Source organism: Pimephales promelas, chromosome 25 (genome assembly GCF_988280905.1).
Source record: "Pimephales promelas chromosome 25, fPimPro1.hap1.1, whole genome shotgun sequence".
Classification (NCBI taxonomy): Eukaryota; Metazoa; Chordata; class Actinopteri; order Cypriniformes; family Leuciscidae; genus Pimephales; species Pimephales promelas.
In genome coordinates, this window is record NC_142793.1 from 1,412,174 (window position 1) to 1,433,510 (window position 21,337).

At 43.5% G+C, this 21,337-nt stretch overlaps 1 pseudogene and 3 gene segments (V, D, J or C); 3 read left to right on the top strand and 1 right to left on the bottom strand.

The window, feature by feature from the left end:
• The first annotated feature begins 1,021 nt into the window (after window positions 1-1,021).
• On the top strand, window positions 1,022-1,843 carry LOC148964958 (immunoglobulin kappa variable 3-11-like). The segment is given in 2 exon segments: window positions 1,022-1,203; window positions 1,294-1,843. Coding segments are annotated over 2 exon segments (375 nt in total).
• Window positions 1,844-6,271: 4,428 nt separating this feature from the next.
• Window positions 6,272-6,748, top strand: LOC120483644 (Ig kappa chain V region 3374-like). The segment is given in 2 exon segments: window positions 6,272-6,320; window positions 6,414-6,748. Coding segments are annotated over 2 exon segments (384 nt in total).
• Window positions 6,749-7,633: 885 nt separating this feature from the next.
• LOC148964959 (uncharacterized) lies at window positions 7,634-9,406 on the bottom strand (annotated as a pseudogene).
• A 10,161-nt stretch (window positions 9,407-19,567) lies between these two features.
• Window positions 19,568-21,004, top strand: LOC148964960 (immunoglobulin kappa variable 3-15-like). The segment is given in 2 exon segments: window positions 19,568-19,765; window positions 19,854-21,004. Coding segments are annotated over 2 exon segments (375 nt in total).
• The last annotated feature ends 333 nt before the right edge of the window (window positions 21,005-21,337 follow it).

Consider the following 21,337-nt stretch of genomic DNA (forward strand, 5'->3'; position numbering starts at 1 on the left):
ATGTGTTAATATTTTTCCTTGTAATAATGTATGATTTGCAAAAATAAAAACTACTGCATTTGTGTTGATGAGAGAATCAAAGCACGTTGTGTACCCACTACATTATGGCCAAGCATGCGCGCTTAAAATAGCATTATGAACAACGCGCCTCTGACTTTAGACCAGGTTTTTTGTTTTCTGGAAGTGTAAAATAGCACCAGGGAATGTTTGCGCCGAAATCCCCCTCCTTTTTGCACCGATCCACCCAGGGAGCGCAAATTCATTCCCTAGTTTACCGACGTGCGTCTGTGGAGGGAAAAATCCCGCTTTGCGCGCGTGTAAAATAGGAATGGGACATGCGTTTGTGTATAAAGTTATTTGCGCCGGGTGCAAGATAGAGCCCATTGACTTTTGCAGGCAAGAGTAGTTGAAGAAAGTAGCTGGAGCCTTACCATGAAAAGGCTAAAAGTGGAGATATTGGCAGCTTTTTTTGCAAAAAAATGAAATAAAATAAAAAATAAAAGTAGTACACAGGAGGAAGAGTGTGAGGGAAATGAAGGAGAAGGCAGTAAACTGGAGAGACCATGAGGGTCATTTGTGGACTATATATGTTTTTAATTATAATAAGACCTTGAGTATTGTCGACTGTTTTATATCTGTAGTCCACTACACCTTGGACACAATTATTGTACTTTTTGAAATAAATTTTCATTTTGCTTTTTATACTTTTACTTTTTAAAAGATGCACAGTTTGTTTTGTTTGAACACTGCACTGGGCTCAAACCTTTGATTAAACAAAAACTACTAGAGTTTAAAAGTGTTTTATGTTTGTTTTGTTAAAACAATTCACATATAGGGATTGGCATGTACCGAATACCCCTGCCACCCTGCCGAGACCTCTTGCCACCCCTTTGCCCCCCCCATGTCAAATTTTCTAGATCCGCCATTGGTCTCAGGAGTCACAATAAACACACTAAATAAAGTCATGATTGTGTAACTCTAGTGTATATGAGTGTGTTGTCAGCACAAGCTGTTGTAAATCCTGCCCACTTCTTTGCATTGTCAGCACATGCTTCAGTGCTCTGAGAGTGTTTATAGTGCTGTGAGTTTAACACTTCATGACTGAGAGCAGAACACACACACTCTTCATCATCACACAAGACTAAACTACAACTATGAACAACATCTGCATCTTCATCTGGACCATTGCACTGTTTATTCAAGGTTTGTGTGATACAGTTTTTACAACAATTATTAGTTCTCTTAAAATGTCAAATATTCATAATTTTCATTTTTGTGTGTGTTTTCTTCCAGAGTGTAGAGGACAGTATACTGTAACTCAGAGTCCATCAATATCAGCAGTTCAACCAGGAGAACAAGTCAGAATAAACTGTAAAACCAGCAGTAATGTGTATGGTAATAATCATTTAGCCTGGTACTCACAGAAACCTGGAGAAGCTCCTAAACTCCTGATATATCAGACATCAAACCGTTATACTGGAACTCCATCTAGATTCAGTGGCAGTGGATCTGGCAGTGATTTTACTCTGAGCATCAGTGGAGTCCAGACTGAAGATACAGGAGATTATTACTGTCAGAGTTTACATTATCCAAACAGTAAATGGGTGTTCACACAGTGATAAAGAGTCGTACAAAAACCTCTGTCAGTCAGACGTCACAGTGACTGCACTGATACAGCTGAGAGAAACTGCAGCTGCTGATGGAGGATCACACACTACACAATATCAAACCTTTCACACACTTTATTCATTTATTAGGATGTACTCAGTAAACATATAATCTAATATCTCTCACTAAACTGGATTTAAATGTGTATAACATGTGAGTGGAGCTTGTTCTTGTAAAACCGTCTCAGGTTACGTATGTAACCCTGGTTCCCTGAGAGCGAACGAGAGCTGCGTTGTCAAACGCGAAGGGAACGCTCTGCGTGATTGCGTCGTGAAGCGTCTGTACAATCAGTCCAATGAGAGAGTAGGACGTCAGGTGAAGTCATCGACCAGGAAACTATAAAGCACCCTTGAGATCAGACCGCGACAGCTTCTGTGAAAGGCCTGAAGCAAGTCGATCAGGGCATGCAGGAAGTATGGCAGGCGAACGCAGCTCTCGTTCCCTCTCGAACCAGGGTTACATACCTAACCTGAGACGTTCCCTTTCAAGGGAACTTCGAGCTGCGATGGGAACCCCATACCCACTACGCCATGCTGAGAAATGCCCGTTCTGTGTTAAGTCCTTGCGCACACTAAGAAGCAAGCAACCTAGCCCCAGGAGTGGAGAGGCCAAGCTCATAAAATCTGACAAATGTATGCAGAGAGGACATCCTGCCGCATTACAAATATCAAGAAGGGAAACACTCGGAATAAAGGCCGTAGGGGCCGCCATACTTCTAGTAGAATGGGCCCGAACAGCCATAGGTGAAAGCTGTTCAGCCGCTTCATAAGCTAATGATACAGCCTCGACTATCCATTTGCTCATAACCTGTTTAGATGCAGGGGACTCTTTCTTGAGTGACCCACGGCAGACAAATAATTGTTCAGACTTACGCCACAGGGCAGCTCTGTGAACGTAGGCATCTAATGCCCGAACTGGACATGGTTCAGTCGTTCCTGATCTGGGGTATTAAAAGGTGGAGGATAAAAGGCCTGCAGCACTATAAGGCCCCCACAAAATTAACTGGGACCTAAGGAGTATAACCCGGTCTAGGGTATAGAAATGCTTTCACCATACCCCGTGCAGATTCCAGGCATAAAGGAGCAACCGACAGGGCATGCAAATCTCCTAATCTCCGGTAAATGAAACAGCAAGGAGAAATGTTTTCAAAGTGAGGAATTTTTCTGAAACCTCTTCAATGGGCTCAAAGGGAGCCAAAGCCAGACCGAACTGACTGCCGTTTTTTAAAGCTTGTTTGGGGACACTGAGACCTTGGTGCCCTGAAACTGCGAACCGGCAGGGAACCGAACTAGCAATGCTGCGACCCTCCTCAGAGAGTCGCATCCCAAAGGGCGCTGAGGAGAAACGATTTCTCAAAACCGTCCCTACCCCAGAGGGGACCACCCTTAGAAGCCTGACCGCCTCGGCGTCAGGGCTTCTCCTTTGTCCAAGCTTTTTTAGAGATAAAACAGTCCTCAGATCTTGCATATCTCTAACTGGCTAGACTGTTCTGTTTTGCACCTTGTGCTGCGAGGAGCTTAATAGGCCGAGACTGCTCTCGTCCAGCAGTCTCAGGAACATTGGTGAGGAAGAAACCTCTGGAACACCGCTGAACGGATTATTTCACAGTTTTCTTGAAAGCGGAGCGTCCAAAAGAACAGACATATTTATAGCTTTATTTTCCATTATCTTTATATCGGAAAAACATATATATATACATATAATTCTGTGGCCACCAGCGGGAACAACCGAACTGGCAGCGCTGCGACCCTCCTCAGAGAGTCACTCCTCACACTCATTCCATACCCACCAGGGCTGCCTAATAAAACTGTATTCATTATTTATGATGGCTGGTGGGTAACGTCGGGGTTAAAAACGATGACACCGATTCGGGAGAGCGAAAGCTCGCAAGCGTCTCTTTAACCCGAGGCACTGAAATACAGTACCCAAACATTGCTATAATTAGACATCTGGGGATTAAACATATAAAATATAAACCCCAACGAAAAGGCTGAGATACAGAGTTTTCTAGTTTTTAAGATAAATTTAATGTAAAAACTCTTATTTATTTTTCAATCTCATAATGTTCAGCTAGCCAGTAAAATTTTAACTGGCAAAAGCATAAATAAAACCTCCTTTTAAAAGCTCCTCTTTATTCAGCAGATATGAGCTGACTTATTTATTCATTCATTTAAAACTCAAACATCTGCATTTCTCTTAACATTTTTATTTGTTTTGTACTCTTTCTTTTTAAAACAAAACACTAACGATACCAATTCCTCGGAACTGGAAATCGCAGTCCACTAGATCTGGCATGTGAAAGCTGAGATAGAGCTGAGCTCGTCCCAACCCCCGCTGTCAGATCCGTTTGCGAACCCCGAAATGCGAGTCGTCTTCGTGCCTCGGCAACAGAGAGACCCGCGCGGGGAACGCGAACCGAACCGAACCGTCCTCCTCGGAGAACGCCCGGCGGGAGCGGACAGCTTCTGGCAATGCCCACAGTCAGCAGCTCCCTCGAGAACTGACCACTGACATGCTCCACTCACAAACATTGCAACAAATAGCTGATGTGTGTCCCCACCCGTGATGTAACGAGGGCAGGGAACCACACACCGTCTATAATCTTGCTTGCCATAAATATAGATAGTGATATATATTTCTTTTCTTGGCTTTGACAAACAACAATAAATAGCCAAGGACAGAGTACAGAGATCGCTTGCTGAAGACTACAGAAGCTGTCGCGGTCTGATCTCAAGGGTGCTTTATAGTTTCCTGGTCAATGACGTCACCTGACGTCCTACTCTCTCATTGGACTGATTGTACAGACGCTTCATGACGCAATCACGCAGAGCGTTCCCATCGCGTTTGACAACGCAGCTCGAAGTTCCCTTGAAAGGGAGCTCTGCATGGCACACTTTTAGTTATGACTTGTTAAACTATAATTTGTCACGCAATGGAGTTTTTAAAAGTTAAAGGGTCAGAGAGATACTTATTTAGTAACACAATACTTAGGCTATCTCTTAAATAATTTCAAACAGCTCTCATATTAACAACTATCCAAACTGTTATAGACCTAAAATAGCTTTTGTAGCCCTATATGTCACTCTTAAATGTCAGAGAAGAGGACAGAATCAGAGATTATTTAGAAAATAGAAAATTGTACTTTGCATATTATAGGCTACTGTAAAAACACATAATTAAAGTAGATTTTAGTTGATCAATATGAAAATTATTTTCATTTCATGAATATAGTGACCAAAATTATCATAAACACAGAATCTTGTTCAAAAAAGCCTAATACACAATGAAATCAATTCACCAAGTTAATAACATTAAAGATTTGTTTTAAAGGAGTGTCTTTTATGTTACCTACTAAACTAAAAAAAAAAGGTTAACACAAAAAAGTTTTTATAAAAAGATAAACCTCATATTTCAGCATTTAAATCAACTCTATAAAAAGAATGAGTCAATAAAGATCCTGACATTTATAAAGCACAGTAGCTTATCTTTATTATTAATAGTAAAATTCGGACCGATTTCCCCTGTCGTTGCTATAATACAACCATGCACTGCGCTCTCCACAACGACAGAGAAGTTTTAGTAGCTAATGTATTTCCACCACAGAAAAACGCTTGCTGTAGCACTACTAAAAGATTGATTTACGGAGAATAGAGAAAAAAACACCCAAGTGTTTGGGTGCACGTGCTGAAAAGTTTATGAGCGCGCTTCCCGTGCGTCTATTTGAAATAACGACCTCGAGCGCGAAAAAGACGCGATCCGTGAACTAATCAGGAGATCCCCTTGACATCGCTTCTGTGAACGGCTCCCTCTCAGCAAGCAGGGGCGCCATTGCCAATAATTGAATCGAAATGATAAAAAATAGAAAACCTTCGCGGCACAGAGGATTTTTTTAGACTGCTCGTTAACTTAACTGTTAAATTAGTACTCAAAAACACAAATAATAATGTATAAATTCACTTTGTTTTTCATATTTCTGCAACTGCATGGTCTCTGCCATCAGTTTAGCATTCACCAGTTGGTTAACTTGAACCAAACTTTTAGACATCAATATAAAAACAATAAATACACTTAAAAGAATGGCATTTGCCATTTTTCACAGCCTTGACTCATTCAACATGTATTTCCATGACAATTTACTCATTTAACACCTGGTAAGGGGAGATATAGTCAATTAAAGACACAGGACACAGAGCGGCGGCAACATCTTCTGGGTCTCTGTATTGAGATTCACAATCAGTCCTGATACTTTCTGAACACACTCATGATTCATGATCTTACTTTAGTGATGGCGCTTCATCTAGTGGAAGTGTAGCAGTGATGATGGTCACATGACTGAATATGGACACAGAGATGGACGTTCATCTGCACATCCTCAGTGTCTCAGGAGTCACAATAAACACACTAAATAAAGTCATGATTGTGTAACTCTAGTGTATATGAGTGTGTTGTCAGCACAAGCTGTTGTAAATCCTGCCCACTTCTTTGCATTGTCAGCACATGCTTCAGTGCTCTGAGAGTGTTTATAGTGCTGTGAGTTTAACACTTCATGACTGAGAGCAGAACACACACACTCTTCATCATCACACAAGACTAAACTACAACTATGAACAACATCTGCATCTTCATCTGGACCATTGCACTGTTTATTCAAGGTTTGTGTAATACAGTTTTTACAATAATTATTAGTTCTCTTAAAATGTGAAATATTTCAATTAATCATATCATTTGTGTGTGTTTTCTTCCAGAGTGTAGAGGACAGATCACTGTAACTCAGAGTCCATCAATATCAGCAGTTCAACCAGGAGAACAAGTCAGAATAAACTGTAAAACCAGCAGTAATGTGAATGTGTGGAATGGTTATCATTTCTTAGCCTGGTACTCACAGAAACCTGGAGAAGCTCCTAAACTCCTGATATATCGGACATCAACCCTTTATACTGGAACTCCATCTAGATTCAGTGGCAGTGGATCTGGCAGTGATTTTACTCTGAGCATCAGTGGAGTCCAGACTGAAGATACAGGAGATTATTACTGTCAGAGTGAACACTATATCAACAGTCAGTATGTGTTCACACAGTGATAAAGAGTCGTACAAAAACCTCTGTCAGTCAGACGTCACAGTGACTGCACTGATACAGCTGAGAGAAACTGCAGCTGCTGATGGAGGATCACATACTAAACTATATATATTTAGCAAATTTTATAAAGACTTTAAAAATCTACATTTATCGGTAGTCATTTATGTGCGAGAGAATCTCCCGGTCGAGTACTCATTTTCCTCTTTCCTGTTTTCTCTTTTTTCCAGCCAGCATTTGGTCTCACAGCACACGCAGCCAAACTTTCCGGTAACCCTAGATCAGAATGGCCACTCCACAGTTGGCAGATAGACCCTGACGTTCGCAATCTGCCCTGTCGAAGCTACATGGGCCTCTCGGTCTGTCATCCATGATTTGTGCCAACAGCTCCCATCAAGAAGGCACAAACTCTACCAAATTTCAAGGTTCTCGGGTCAGCAGGGCTCGTCAGTCCAGCGCAGTGAGCCGCCACCACAGGCCCTCCTGGCCAAGCACCCAGACCCTTTCTCGAGATGCCAGCCCGCCAAACTCAGCACTCATTTGGGTGGTCTTTAGTCTGGCGGCTGTTCTCTGCTCTCTAGCCTTTTTGGGGGGAGTTCTCTGGGTTTGGACCGAATTCCGAGCTCGGAGCACTCCCCCCGGACAGCACGCCAAATACGCATTAAACTTTACTCCCTTTAATTGTATGTAAGTGTGAACTCGTGAAAGTAACTTCACATAGATTTACACTGCAATCAAGTCATTCATTGGCCAAGAAGGCATTAAGGTAGAATAAAAAAGAAGAAAAGAAATAGTCAACTTTTTCTTTAATGGTTTGTATGACTTCAATGTCACAGGGAACTCTCTGAATGAAAATGTCATCTTCTGTGTAAATGACAAAGTCACACTAGTCACACCCAGAAATCAACATTTGTCCCTGGACCTGCCAGTAATAAGGATGTGATTGCCTCAGTGTAAGTGTACCCCCCATTATCATAACGTAAGGGCAGTCCACATAGCTAGTTACGTTTGGGCACTTAATTTCTAACAGGCCAAACACTGGCAGCCCCTTCGGATCGTACACAATCCCATCAGGTGTTGTCCCCATCCATGGCGCCTCAGGGTGGATCAGGAACCCACACGGGTAGTGGTTGACTTCCCTCAACTTGCAGTCCTCCTCCACTGCTTTAGGCTCCAAGGCAAGACCCCGCCACATGTCAGCAGTCTGATGGCAAGATCCCAGAAGCCTTTTGCAAGATTTTCAGCAGAGCTTTCCCCCCTGGTGTGGCAAACTTCTCTGAATTCAGTAGAGGTTATGTGACGCCTCCTTAGTTGGTGCCACTCAGCGCAGGAACTCTGCTCTCGCGTGCTTTTTTCAATTTTGTGTGCGGTCTCCAAAGATGTCGCAAGGGATGCCAGATGACGGTTCTGATGTTCAGAAAAGACAAATGCACAGGTAGAGGATCCCAGTCTGTAATGCGAGAGTGGTGGCTGTGGGGGAGAAGGGGCATCTGTGTGTGAACAGTTTCTGGGGAATGTCCTTACTGGTAGCTGATAGGAAAGCACACTTCCCTCCTGAACCGGACCCAACATGGACTCAACCAGAGGTACATCACTGGTGAAAGCCATTGCTGTGATCATGGGAGCTCCTGAAGTCCATGGTACGCCTCCTGAACTTTCAGCGTGGACATGTCTGGCAGAGGGCAGTTAACTCCTCTATACAAGTTTCTTTTGTGGAAAAAATACAAACAAATTTGATATAATTAAGAAGTCGATATGCAAAGGCATGTGCGTAGTGTATGTACTGCATGTAACTAAATGAGTTTTGTGTGTATGACAGTGTGTGCGCGAACTCGTGGGTTGCTTGTATGAAGGAGGGAGGGTGTGTGTATACCAACATGACATCATGACTTTTGCGTAAACATACACGCCACTTTAGAGTCAAGTGGCGTGTTATCTCTATGCATTTTGAGCTATCCGCGTGTATGCGTGTATGTCTACGCCATTAATGTCTGAGTGATTCTGCGTGTCTGTACACGCCGTCAAATGTCCGAGCGAAATGAAGCAAAATGTACATCTACATCTGGGGAGCGATCTTTTTTTTTTCCCTAGGATGGTAGGGGAACACTGATAAATGCCATTAACCCCAGTGACGGGTAGGTTTAGGGACGGAGTTAAGGTAAGTCATATATTTATATATACACTACAGTAATAACGTTAAGTCAACGCACTGAAAAGCGATTATGCGTGTTGATAGCACGCCAAAAATGGAAATACAAATTGGGGTGTCATACACACGCTACTTCATGAGATCAGTCTGGTGTATACAGTACATCCACGGAAGTACGGTAAGTGAGTTAGTGTGTGTGTGTGTAGTTATGTGTGCATTTAAAGTGATACTCCAATGTACTTCCAAACATAGCCCTGTTGGTGGAGCTCTGAGTGCTGTTGGCAGGAAGAAGAGTGAAAGGGTTTGGCGGCGGGTCGGGCTGGTTCATGTCTGCACTCCATGGCGATTTTGCAGGCATACCAGGCCGACCTCCTGAAAGATTTGGACGAGGGGGAGGGGCCAACTCCGGAGGATGTCGCGGAGTTAAGGAAAGCCACAGATCTGTCTCTCCGGGCCACGAGAGAGACAGCCCGTGCCATTGGCCATGGTGGCCACGGAGGCCACAGAGAGACATTGTGGCTGAACCTTTCCGTTGTTCTCACAGCATGGAATAAACGCTCAGAAATATTTGCATGGCAAGACAAGACTTCGCAATGATGAAGCTGAGAGAACAGTTTAAATAGAGAGAGTCAATGGGAAACACCTGTGAGAAAAATCAGCCACAGGTACGGGGATTATGGGATTTGCAGTCCAAGGAGTTAGTACTCAGGAGATGGTGACCTCTGGTGGTTAGTGGAGGGAGCCACAGAGGCTGTATTCGTGACAGAGCCCCTCCCCTGTGAGCGGCTCCTGACGCAAGGAGGCAAACGACGCCGGGGTCTTCCTCGAGATCTTGGGGCAGGTTTGTCTGGGTGATCTCTGTGGAAATCACTAGTGAGTGAAGGGTCTAGAACATCATTAGCATTGATCCAGGATCTTTCCTCTGGACCGTATCCCTCCCAGTCCACGAGGTACTGGAGGAGTCTGCCCCGACGACGAGAGTCCAGGATTTCATTGACCCGGTAAGCCTCCTGACCGTCGATGATGATGGAAGGAGCTCTCTGGTCACCAGCCTCTTCTAGGCCCTCCTCTCCTCTCGGACCACCAGCGGGCTTGAGCAAGGAGACATGAAAGGTGGATGAGATATGGTAATGGTCAGGTAAGGCTAATCTAAAAGAAACTGGAGTGATTTGTCTAATGATTTTGAAAGGACCCACGTACCTGGGACTGAGCTTCTTGCAAGGTAACCGGAGCCGTATGTTTCGGGTGGACAACCAAACCCATTGCCCTGGTTGGTAGTTGGGATTGGTACACCGATGTCGATTGGCCTGTCCTCTGGTGCGATGCACTGCTCTTTGTAGATGGATATGAGCACTATTCCACGTCTCCTCATTGCGTTGTAACCATGAATTAATTGCAGGTAAGTCCGAGGGTTCTCCAGACCACGGAAACAATAGGGATTGGAAACCTAGGACGCACTGGAAGGGGGTGAGCCCTGTAGATGGCTTACGGAGTGAATTTTGAGCGTACTCTGCCCATAACAGATAGCGACTCCAGTCGAACTGATTCTTCTGGCAATATGAGCGAAGGAAGCGGGTGAGTTCCTGGTTTAATCTTTCCACTTGACCGTTGGCTTCAGGATGATATCCAGAGGTTAGGCTGACATTAACGTTCAGTAGCTGACAGAAAGCGGACCAGACTCGGGAGGTGAACTGCGGACCCCGATCAGAGACTATATCCTCCGGTAGACCGTAGAATCTAAACACATTGTTGCAGAGGACCTCAGCAGTTTCCAGGGCAGTGGGGAGTTTGGGAAGAGGTATCAGTCTGCAGGCTTTTGAGAAACGATCAATTACCGTGAGAATGGTAGTGTGGCCCTGAGAGAGAGGTAGGTCCGTCACGAAGTCGATGGCGATGTGTGACCATGGTCTTTGTGGGATGGGTAATGGATGAAGAAGCCCAGCATGTAATTGATGTGGAGATTTGGAGGTATTGCAGATGGTGCAATTTTGAATGAACGTGATGATGTCCGTTCGTATAGAAGACCACCAGAACTTGTTGTTGAGCAGTTGTATAGTAGCTGTTATACCTGAATGACCGGAACTTGGGTTAGTGTGTACCATTTGTATTACTCTCTGTCTTAGGGCCAGTGAAACATACATAAGGTTGGGTGGGGTTTCAGCCGGTGGAGGCTCGGTGACCTGGGCTTCCGCGATTTCGGTTAGTATGTCCCGCTGCACAGGTGCGAGAAAGATAGTGGATGGAATGATGGGTTCTTGATCTGGCGATAGGAGGTCTGACTCATAAAGTCGAGAGAGAGCATCCGCCTTGGTATTTTGAGAGCCGAGTTCGCGAGAAGTTCGCGATTGCCAACATCATAATTCTGCTCGGTAGAATTCAATTTACGGGAGAAGAACGCACAGGGAAAAAGCTTGGGAGGTTCCCCCTGGCGTTGTGAAAGCACTGCCCCAATGCCTGTGCTTGAAGCGTCTACTCTATGGCACAGTCACTGACTCGGTGTGGAGGTAAGTGTGATGCTTTCACTTTGCTGAATGCCTCGGCTAGAGCCTGATAGACACTGGGAAGTACCTCGGTTAAGGAAATCTCGGTCCCCTTTTTGACAGGCAAGTTGTGAAGACAAAAGTCTGACCATTGAGTGATTTGCTTCTTAGTCCAGGAAATAGAAGGGTTGTGAAGCTCTAACCATAGAAGTCCGAGGATGATGGGATTTTGTGGTGACTGAAAAACAAACGGACGGATGGTTTCAGTGTGGAGGACTCCAGTGCTCAACTGCAGATCTTCAGTGGTGAATTTGATACGACCGGAGCCCAGAGGTCGGCCATCTAGCGCTGCGACTGCCAGATGAGAATCATAGGGAACAAGGGAATATTATTATTTCTCGCAAAAGACATATCGATAAAGTTTCCTGCTGCCCCCGAGTCAATTATTGCTACTGTCTCAATGACCCTCCCATTTATCTCCAGATTAACCGCAATCTCAAAACTAGTAGTGGATTTGGGAATCGAACTCACCACAGTGGAATTGCGGGATGGTCGGGTAGGACAAGTTGCTCTTAAATGTCCCGGTAATCCACAGTACAAACAAAGGCTCTGTCGAATGCGTCTCTCTCTCTCTTCCTCACTGATACGTGTGAAGCCAATTTGCATGGGTTCTACGTCTGAGTTAACTGTTGCAAGTGTCATGGGGGAAGTGTGCAGACGGTTAGTGCGACGAGATCGAAGGAGATTGTCGCTCTTGATGGACAAATCGATGTATTGCTCCAGTGATCACCCCTCGTCACGACAGGCAAGTTCAGACTGCAACTCCATAGATAAGCCTTTACGGTAATGGAGCTTGAGAGGATCGTCGGGCCATCCCGTCTGAGCTGCGAGAGTACGAAAGGATAAAGCATAATCCGCCGCCGAACCCCTTCCTTGCTGGAGAGATAGCAATTGCTCACCCGCCTCCTTTCCTCCAACGGAGTGCTCAAACATCTCTTTGAAGCTTTGAATAAAATCCCTGAATGAAGGAAAGGTTGGTCTATCCTCACTCCATACTGCGGTAGCCCACTCCAACGCTCTCCCCGTGAGAAGTGAACACACAAATGCGATTTTGTGCTCATCTGAAGGATATAACATAGGTTGTTGATTGACAAACATAGAACATTGAAGTAAGAATCCCTTACATTTGTCTGGAGATCCATCAAATTTTTCCGGGAAGGCGAGACGAGGACTGGCAGTGTTAGGAATAGCCTGTGCCTGTGCCTGAGGCAGAGTGGGGGGTGGAGCAGGTACGCTGGAAGCTGAAGTGCTTGTAAAGCCTTTACCAGCTCTTTAGTAATCGAAGTCAATCGATTGAGCTGTTGCTGGTGGGTGGCCAGGTCCGATGCTTGCGCAGTGACCTCCGTGGTAAAGTGGTAAAATGCTGCTGGATCGAAATCTGGCGAAGTCTTCTGTAACGAGGAGGCAGTGTCTTGAGAATCCATATGCAGCTTTATTAGAACAGAATGCAAGTCAAACAGGCAAGGGTCAATCACAGGCTTCAATAACAATGTAGATAAGGCAGAATCAAAGTCAGAGTTCAGGATGAAGATCAGGGCTGGCAGCAAACACACAGGGTAATCGAATAACAAGGCAGATGCAATCAGAATGGGCAGGTAGCAAAGATTCAAGGTCCAGTAAACAGTCCAGGTCATACACGGGTAATCACACACGGCATAAACGCTCAGCAATGTTGGCATGGCAAGACAAGACTTCGCAAGGATGAAGCTGAGAGAACAGTTTAAATAGAGAGAGTCAATGGGAAACACCTGTGAGACAAATCAGCCACAGGTATGGGGATTATGGGATTTGCAGTCCAAGGAGTTAGTACTCAAGAGATGGTGACCTCTGGTGGTGAGTGGACAACACTGGTTTTACCCAACACTGCTCTAAATATAGTCAAACTTATGCATTTAGTTCTTGATTTCTCATTGTTATCATGCTATATAAAGGTGTAGCCGATGACTGTACTCATTAAGAGAGATTTCTGAGTTTGACAAATATGTTTAAAATGATCTACATTCATGATTCTCAAAAACAAAAATATTTCACAGTTAATAAATAAATAATAAATGGTTCAACAACATTATTCTGAGAGTAAAATCTTCTATGTAGAGTGTATATGAGTGTGTTGTCAGCACAAGCTATTGTAAATCCTGCCCACTTCTTTGCATTGTCAGCACATGCTTCAGTGCTCTGAGAGTGTTTATAGTGCTGTGAGTTTAAAACTTCATGACTGAGAGCAGAACACACACACTCTTCATCATCACACAAGACTAAACTACAACTATGAGCAACATCTGCATCTTCCTCTGGATATTGCTCTGGATATCAGGTATACAGTGAACCACTGATTTGCTTATAACTAAATAAATAAAGTTGATTCATATTTTATACATATGGCATTATAAATATATCTATTTATAAAATTTGATATTGTTTTTATATTATCTTTATGCATTTCTCTTCCAGGCTCCAGTGGACAGATCACAGTAACTCAAACTCCTGTAGTTCATACAGTTTCATCAGGAGGGAATGTTGTGTTGAGATGCAGCGCCAGCTCTCCTTTAACAGGCTGTAGTACACCCTGTCTATCCTGGTACTTACAGAAACCTGGAGAAGCTCCTAAACTCCTGATATATGTGACATCAACCCTTTATACTGGAACTCCATCTAGATTCAGTGGCAGTGGATCTGGCAGTGATTTTACTCTGAGCATCAGTGGAGTCCAGACTGAAGATACAGGAGATTATTACTGTCAGAGTGCACACTATATCAGTGGTAAATGGCTGTTCACACAGTGATAAAGAGTCGTACAAAAACCTCTGTCAGTCAGACGTCACAGTGACTGCACTGATACAGCTGAGAGAAACTGCAGCTGCTGATGGAGGATCACACACTACACAATATCAAACCTTTCACACACTTTATCATTTATTTATTTATTATGATGTAAGTAAACATGTAAGATATAATCTAATATCTCTTACTAAAATAGACACAAATGTGGAGAAAATGTGGAGTGTACGGATCTCCAATGTTTGGCATAAAATGTGGTTAATAGTGGATAATTTGACGCGCTTCCCTGTAAAAGTGTCTGTTATCAGCAGATTGTGTTCATGTGTGCCCAGACAGTTTAGAAATCCCGACCAGCTGATGTTTTATGGCCAATCATTTTTGGACATTAACATTTCGACAATTTATTTTAACAATTTGACATGAACACATGGGGGGGGGGGGGGGGGGGGAGTCAAGCTTCAGGTTGTGCTCTCTGTGGAGAACCAAGACCAGGCCAGGATTGTTTCCACAAGGAATACTGAAGGTTGGAAATACTCACCAGACATTTGGAAGACGTACGGCTGGCTTTGCCCTGGGCTGCAACATGGACTGATGTAAGGTTGGAAAAGACTTTGAAAGTTTACATTCCTGAGGGAAACAAGATTATGATTCCACCCTCAGAGGCATCCTTTAAGTTTTGACTGTTTAAGACCGACCTGATCCTTAGTTACACTTTTTGAGTTGGGAACGCTATTTCTGATATTTCCAAAGAACTGAATAAAATCCTTGTTTGCACTTGAACTTGGTGTCCTTGCACTACTTGAACTGTCCCGCTGAGATATGTGTCGCCTTTCATGACATCACAACACATACACACACCCACACTCACACCCGCTCACATACACACTTAGATCAAACACTTAAATCACTCTTGCCACTGCTGGAATTATGGATTTACAAGATTGCTCACTACTGCACTATGTTGGTTTGTTTGTATGTATGCCTGACTGTTAAATAAAAAAAAAAATGGATGCGGGCGCTTGGGGGCGGCGATGTAGGAAACAGCCGTCCAGTCTGTTAGGCGCGGGCTCTTTTGTCCACTCGAGGCCGAGTTGGTCGACGGCCATGGAGAGGAGGCGCATAATTACCGCATCCATGCCAGCATGCGTGTGGCCAGATTCCTGGAGGCGGAGTGGTGAGAACCCGACCAATCCTCACTGTCCAACGCCAAGATAGAGCAGCTGTCATCTGAGGTGTCGCCTTCCACCCCTGAAGCGACGGCAGTGAGGGCCGGAGCCGGCAGCTGTGCGTCCAGGAGGGGGGGCGGAGAAGGCGAGGGAGAAGCTCGAGGGAGAGGCTCTGGCGAGCACTTAAATGCAGCATCAGGCTCGAACGGTCTTTGAGAACGGCGCTTCTTCCTGTGCAGTTTTACAGAGGGCGGAGTGACAGTCTCCATGTTGAAAACTTCGAGTTGAGCCCGCAGGGTCCACATCGGAAGTTCCTCACAATGGACGCATCCCCCTGACGAGAGCGCCCATGCAGAGAGAGCAGATCACATGACGGTCTCTGGCGCTGAGCGGGGCTCGGCACGAGACACAGGAAGTGCAAGACATTTTGACAAAAACGTCTCGTGCTCTTTTAGATAGAAGTGAGTGTCGCGGCGGTGAACACGCACTGTAGAGCAAAGGATACTATCGCCGGATAGAGCAGCAGACACGGATGGCTGAAGGCGGTGAAGACGACCGGCTTCCTCAGAGGCTTTCCTCTGCTTGCTGGTCGCTGGTTTCGACTGCGGCGGCTTCTCTCAGGATCCAGCTATGCGTAGAGCTTCACGGAAGAGATGAAAATCAGGAAAGCAGTCTGTGAGCTGAACTTTTATATGCTAAGCCACACCCATTCTGGCGGGCTGTGATACGAAGCGCCCTCATTGGGCGTGTCGTCACGCCAGGCTCATTGGTAGGCTGCTGCAGTTGCCGCAGGGCAGCCAATGACCACGCTAGATGCTCATTGCCAGTGTTGGGAGTAACGCATTAAAAAAGTAATACATTACAGTAACATATTACTTTTTGCTGTAACGCAGTAGTGTAAGGCATTACTAATCAATTTTCAGTAATATTTTACTCGTTACATGTTCAGTGAGGCTTGCATTATAACAGACTTTTAGTTTTATTTGTAAAAAAAAACAAACAAAAAAACAGCAGACATTATAATATAGATATATTTTTCAGGTCTGTGGAGTCGGCTATATTTATACGCTGAGTTTCGGTATAGCCTATAGTCTATTTATGAGACGTGCACCAGCACGCCCCCAAGCCTTATATCTAATATTGTCTGCTTTTACTTCTTAAAGGCAATTGGTTGATGAAACATTGGTGCAATTAATACTAAACAATATTCACTTTAAAGAACTTGTGTCTTCTGTTTGAGGTCTATGTGAAAGTTTTAAAGCCGTCTTTTAGTTCCGGTTCAGAGCGGTAGCGTCTGTAACATTGTTTTTTCCTCATAAATGCGAACACGAAAACTAAAATAAAATGAATATTTTAAGTTCTACGGAGACTGGAGAGCCAACCCTTCCTCATTCGTTTTGCGCAGTGTAATTCACAGAATTACAAAAAAATATATTTTGCTTCCTATTTTTTTTGTCACGCATGAATGCGTGTCTTTTCCATAATATTAAAAATAAAACGTAGACTGATATTTGTCTAATGCTTGAAGTCCTTTAAGGGAGTAGCCTATATGAAGAAACATACGTTTTGATACATTATGTATTTTCTGAGAATTTATATTTCAATATTATATTTCATTAATGGTAAAGCCTAAGTTCTAGTGCCTCCAGTCTACGCATTTAAATACACAGCCCTAATTATTCCATCTACACACTCCCATATAAGATAACCAACACGAAGGGGAAAAATCCCATTCTACTACATATGGAGAAGAACACACATTTTATGCAGGTCTTTTCCTTTACAGGGAAAAAGATCAACTGAAAGGAATTTTTCCTGTTTTAATAAAATACCTGAACACTCTTCAGAATGTGTGTGAGTTAGTGCTGGTGGTGTGTAGTAGTAGTGCACTCAGTACCACAGTCTTGGTCAGCAGTAAGGTACATTTTCAACTTTCAAATATAAACAGTAACATTTGTGTTATATTAGAAGTGGTTTGTGGCATTAATCATAATAAATGGTGAAATAAATAATAAACAACAATTCTGGAAGAAAACAAATCACAATAATTAAAGTACTAATCGACAAAAGGTGTAAAAACTCTATTACATGATACACTTCAGTAGCCTGGCTCCGCTCAATTTCATTTTCCTTCAGTACTGCGTCTGGCACTGCTGTGTATCCTTAGGTTTCCAGAAATCAATTTTTTGTAGGACCAATCAGCAAATAGAGGGAGTGGCTGAGAACGATGACGTTGATGTAAGCGAGTCAGTTTGAGTTCAGTAATGGCGGCGGAGAAAGACGTGAGAAAAGCTATTCGGTCCGTTGTTGGAAGAGAAACTGCCGAATATACAGAATTTAAAGCCAGATTGTTGTCGTCTCACCTCTTGTTGCACAACTGAGGACCAGGTGAAGGAGGCAGAAAGGTTGGAAGTTTGTGCTGGGCAGCTAACCATAAAATTAAAAAAATGTCTATTTAGTCAAAAAAGGTTCGGGACCCCTGAGATAAGCAGTCTTATAAATCTAATTCCTCTCAGATATCACTCAATGAAACCAGGTACAAATACAATAGGATTAAGTAGTCTAAACATAACTGGTGTGTGCATGTGATAAATCTTTCAGATTTTATATTTGTTATAAGCTACTTATTAGCTATATGGCCGTACAGTGTAATGTAATACAAGGATAACCAGAGGTTTTCACATATTGGGCCCTATTTTAACGAACGATGTCAAAGCGCGACTTTGTGGGCGGGTCCCGGCGCTGTTGCTGTTTTCCCGGCGGGATAAATGCCTCTGGAGCAAATCTAAAAGGGGTTGGTCTGAAGTAGCTTCATTATTCATAGGTGTGGTTTGGGCGTAATGTGAAATAAACCAATCAGAGCGCCATCCAACATACCCTTTAAGAGCAGGTGCGCATGTAGCATGACGGATTGTTATTATAACGGCGGGTTTACCAGGCGCGCGTCAGGAGCGTTCACAGCCGATGAGACCGACGATCTTGTAGACAGTGAAAGACAGAGAGGTGACGGTGTATGGGGATGGAGAAACCCTCGCATCAGCATCGGTTAAACATTATATACATATGTTTCTTGCCACTATTGGGCAAACAGGTCTGATCCTTCCTTAATAAAATTAGCCTTAAAAATGGGTAATAAGTTTTTTTCATCTTCATGTAAAGCACAATGATTTCCCTTGATTTTCCTTGTAATAATGTATGATTTGCAAAAATAAAAACTGCTGCATCTGTGTTGATGAGAGAATCAGTGTATGTGCGTTGTGTACCCGCTACATTATGGGCAAGCATGCGCGCTTAAAATAGCATTATGAACAACGCGCCACTGACTTTAGACCAGGTGTTTTCTGGTCAGTGGCGCAGTTGTTTTCTGGAAGTGTAAAATAGCACCAGGGAATGTTTGCGCCGAAACACGCCTCCTTTTTGTGCTGATCCGCCCAGGGAGCGCAAGTTCATTCTCTAGTTTACCGTCGTGCGTCTGTGGAGGGGAAAATCCCGCTTTGTGCGCGTGTAAAATAGGAATGGGACATGCGTTTGTGTATAAAGTTATTTGCTCCTGGTGCAAGATAGAGCCCATTGACTTTTGCAGGCAAGAGTAGTTGAAGAAAGTAGCTGAAGCCTTACCATGAAAAGGCTAAAAGTGGGGATATTGCCAGCTTTTTTGCAAAAAAAATGAAATAAAATAAAAAATAAAAGTAGTACACAGGAGGAAGAGTGTGAGGGAAATGAAGGAGAAGGCAGTAAACTGGAGAGACCATGAGGGTCATTTGTGGACTATATATGTTTTTAATTATAATAAGAACTTGAGTATTGTCAACTGTTTTATATCTGTAGTCCACTACACCTTGGACACAATTATTGTACTTTTTGAAATACATTTTCATTTTGCTTTTTATACTTTTACTTTTTAAAAGATGCACAGTTTGTTTTGTTTGAACACTGCACTGGGCTCAAACCTTTGATTAAAACAAAAACTACTAGAGTTTAAAAGTGTTTTATGTTTGTTTTGTTAAAACAATTCACATATAGGGATTGCCATGTACCGTCTACCCCTGCCACCCTGCCGAGACCTCTTGCCACCCCTTTGCCCCCCATGTCAAATTTTCTAGATCCGCCATTGGTCTCAGGAGTCACAATAAACACACTAAATAAAGTCATGATTGTGTAACTCTAGTGTATATGAGTGTGTTGTCAGCACAAGCTGTTGTAAATCCTGCCCACTTCTTTGCATTGTCAGCACATGCTTCAGTGCTCTGAGAGTGTTTATAGTGCTGTGAGTTTAACACTTCATGACTGAGAGCAGAACACACACACTCTTCATCATCACACAAGACTAAACTACAACTATGAACAACATCTGCATCTTCATCTGGACCATTGCACTGTTTATTCAAGGTTTGTGTAATACAGTTTTTACAACAATTATTAATTCTCTTAAAATGTGAAATAAATATTAATCATTTTTGTGTGTGTTTTCTTCCAGAGTGTAGAGGACAGATCACTGTAACTCAGAGTCCATCAATATCAGCAGTTCAACCAGGAGAACAAGTCAGAATAAACTGTAAAACCAGCAGTAATGTGCATGGTAATGTTTATTTAGCCTGGTACTCACAGAAACCTGGAGAAGCTCCTAAACTCCTGATATATTATACATCAACCCTTTATACTGGAACTCCATCTAGATTCAGTGGCAGTGGATCTGGCAGTGATTTTACTCTGAGCATCAGTGGAGTCCAGACTGAAGATACAGGAGATTATTACTGTCAGAGTTATCACTATATCAACAGTCAGTATGTGTTCACACAGTGATAAAGAGTCGTACAAAAACCTCTGTCAGTCAGACGTCACAGTGACTGCACTGATACAGCTGAGAGAAACTGCAGCTGCTGATGGAGGATCACACACTACACAATATCAATGTCTAGCAAACTTTAGAAAGACTTTAAAGGTAAATGTAAAATATACGATTTTCTCTATGCTAAAATTGTCACGGTTCATGGATCCGTGTGTTCGTTTTGTGTATCTTGTGTGTTTGTAGGTGTTGGGTCTGTGTGTGTGTGTGTGTGTGTGTGTGAGAGAGAGAGAGAGAGAGAGAGAGAGAGAGAGAAAGAGAGAGAGAGACTATTTATTGAAAGTGTTTGTTGACTTTTTTTGGACTTCTTTATCTGGCGTTGGCTCCCATTTGAAACAGTTCGGCTCAAGTCCAGCAAATTCAGGGTCATGATTGAGACAAGCTGTTTTGTTGTTGAGGTTTTGTTCAAACCAACCATCGAATATACCCTCTCAGCATCAGCATTAGGATGCAGAAGCACTAAAACCAAGACTGCGATCTTTGATAGCCTCCCAAATGGGTTCAAGCATCGTCTCCTCCTCAGGAGTCACTCAGGACCTTTTCTGAACAGAACAAGAGATCCAGCAAAATTCAGATCAATTTGAGCCAATATCCCTCTTGCTTCGACAGCTCTTTGTGTATGGTTCTCAGGTGCGATCTCTTCAAGCATCTGTACTATTGCAGGCAACCTGTCCATAACATTGCAACATGCTATGTGCCTACAGGCCCAACGTGTGTCACTTGCTGCTGGAGTTCCCTTGTGCACCATCAAACATCTCCCGCTGCACTTCCAGCCATTTGTTATGTCCATAAGACTTAGACATGAATACATGCAGTCGTTCCAATAATGAGCAGAAGTTTCCTGCATCTGCCATACTTTTTACAGCGTCTACTATAACTAAGTTCAAGCAGTGTGCACTACTGTGGCATGTTTGGCTTCTTCTTTAATTTCAGCTTGAACTCCTGCATGTCCCCGCACATCACTGCTACGCCATCGTAGCCCTGGCCTACAAGGTTTTTCTTGTGCTCCAGCCCATGGTACTCGAGGAAGAAGATAATCTCGTCACTTCAGGCGGCAGCATCCTGGTGTTCTGCCCCTTCAAACTCTAGAAAGCTTCCATGAAACACACTGTTGT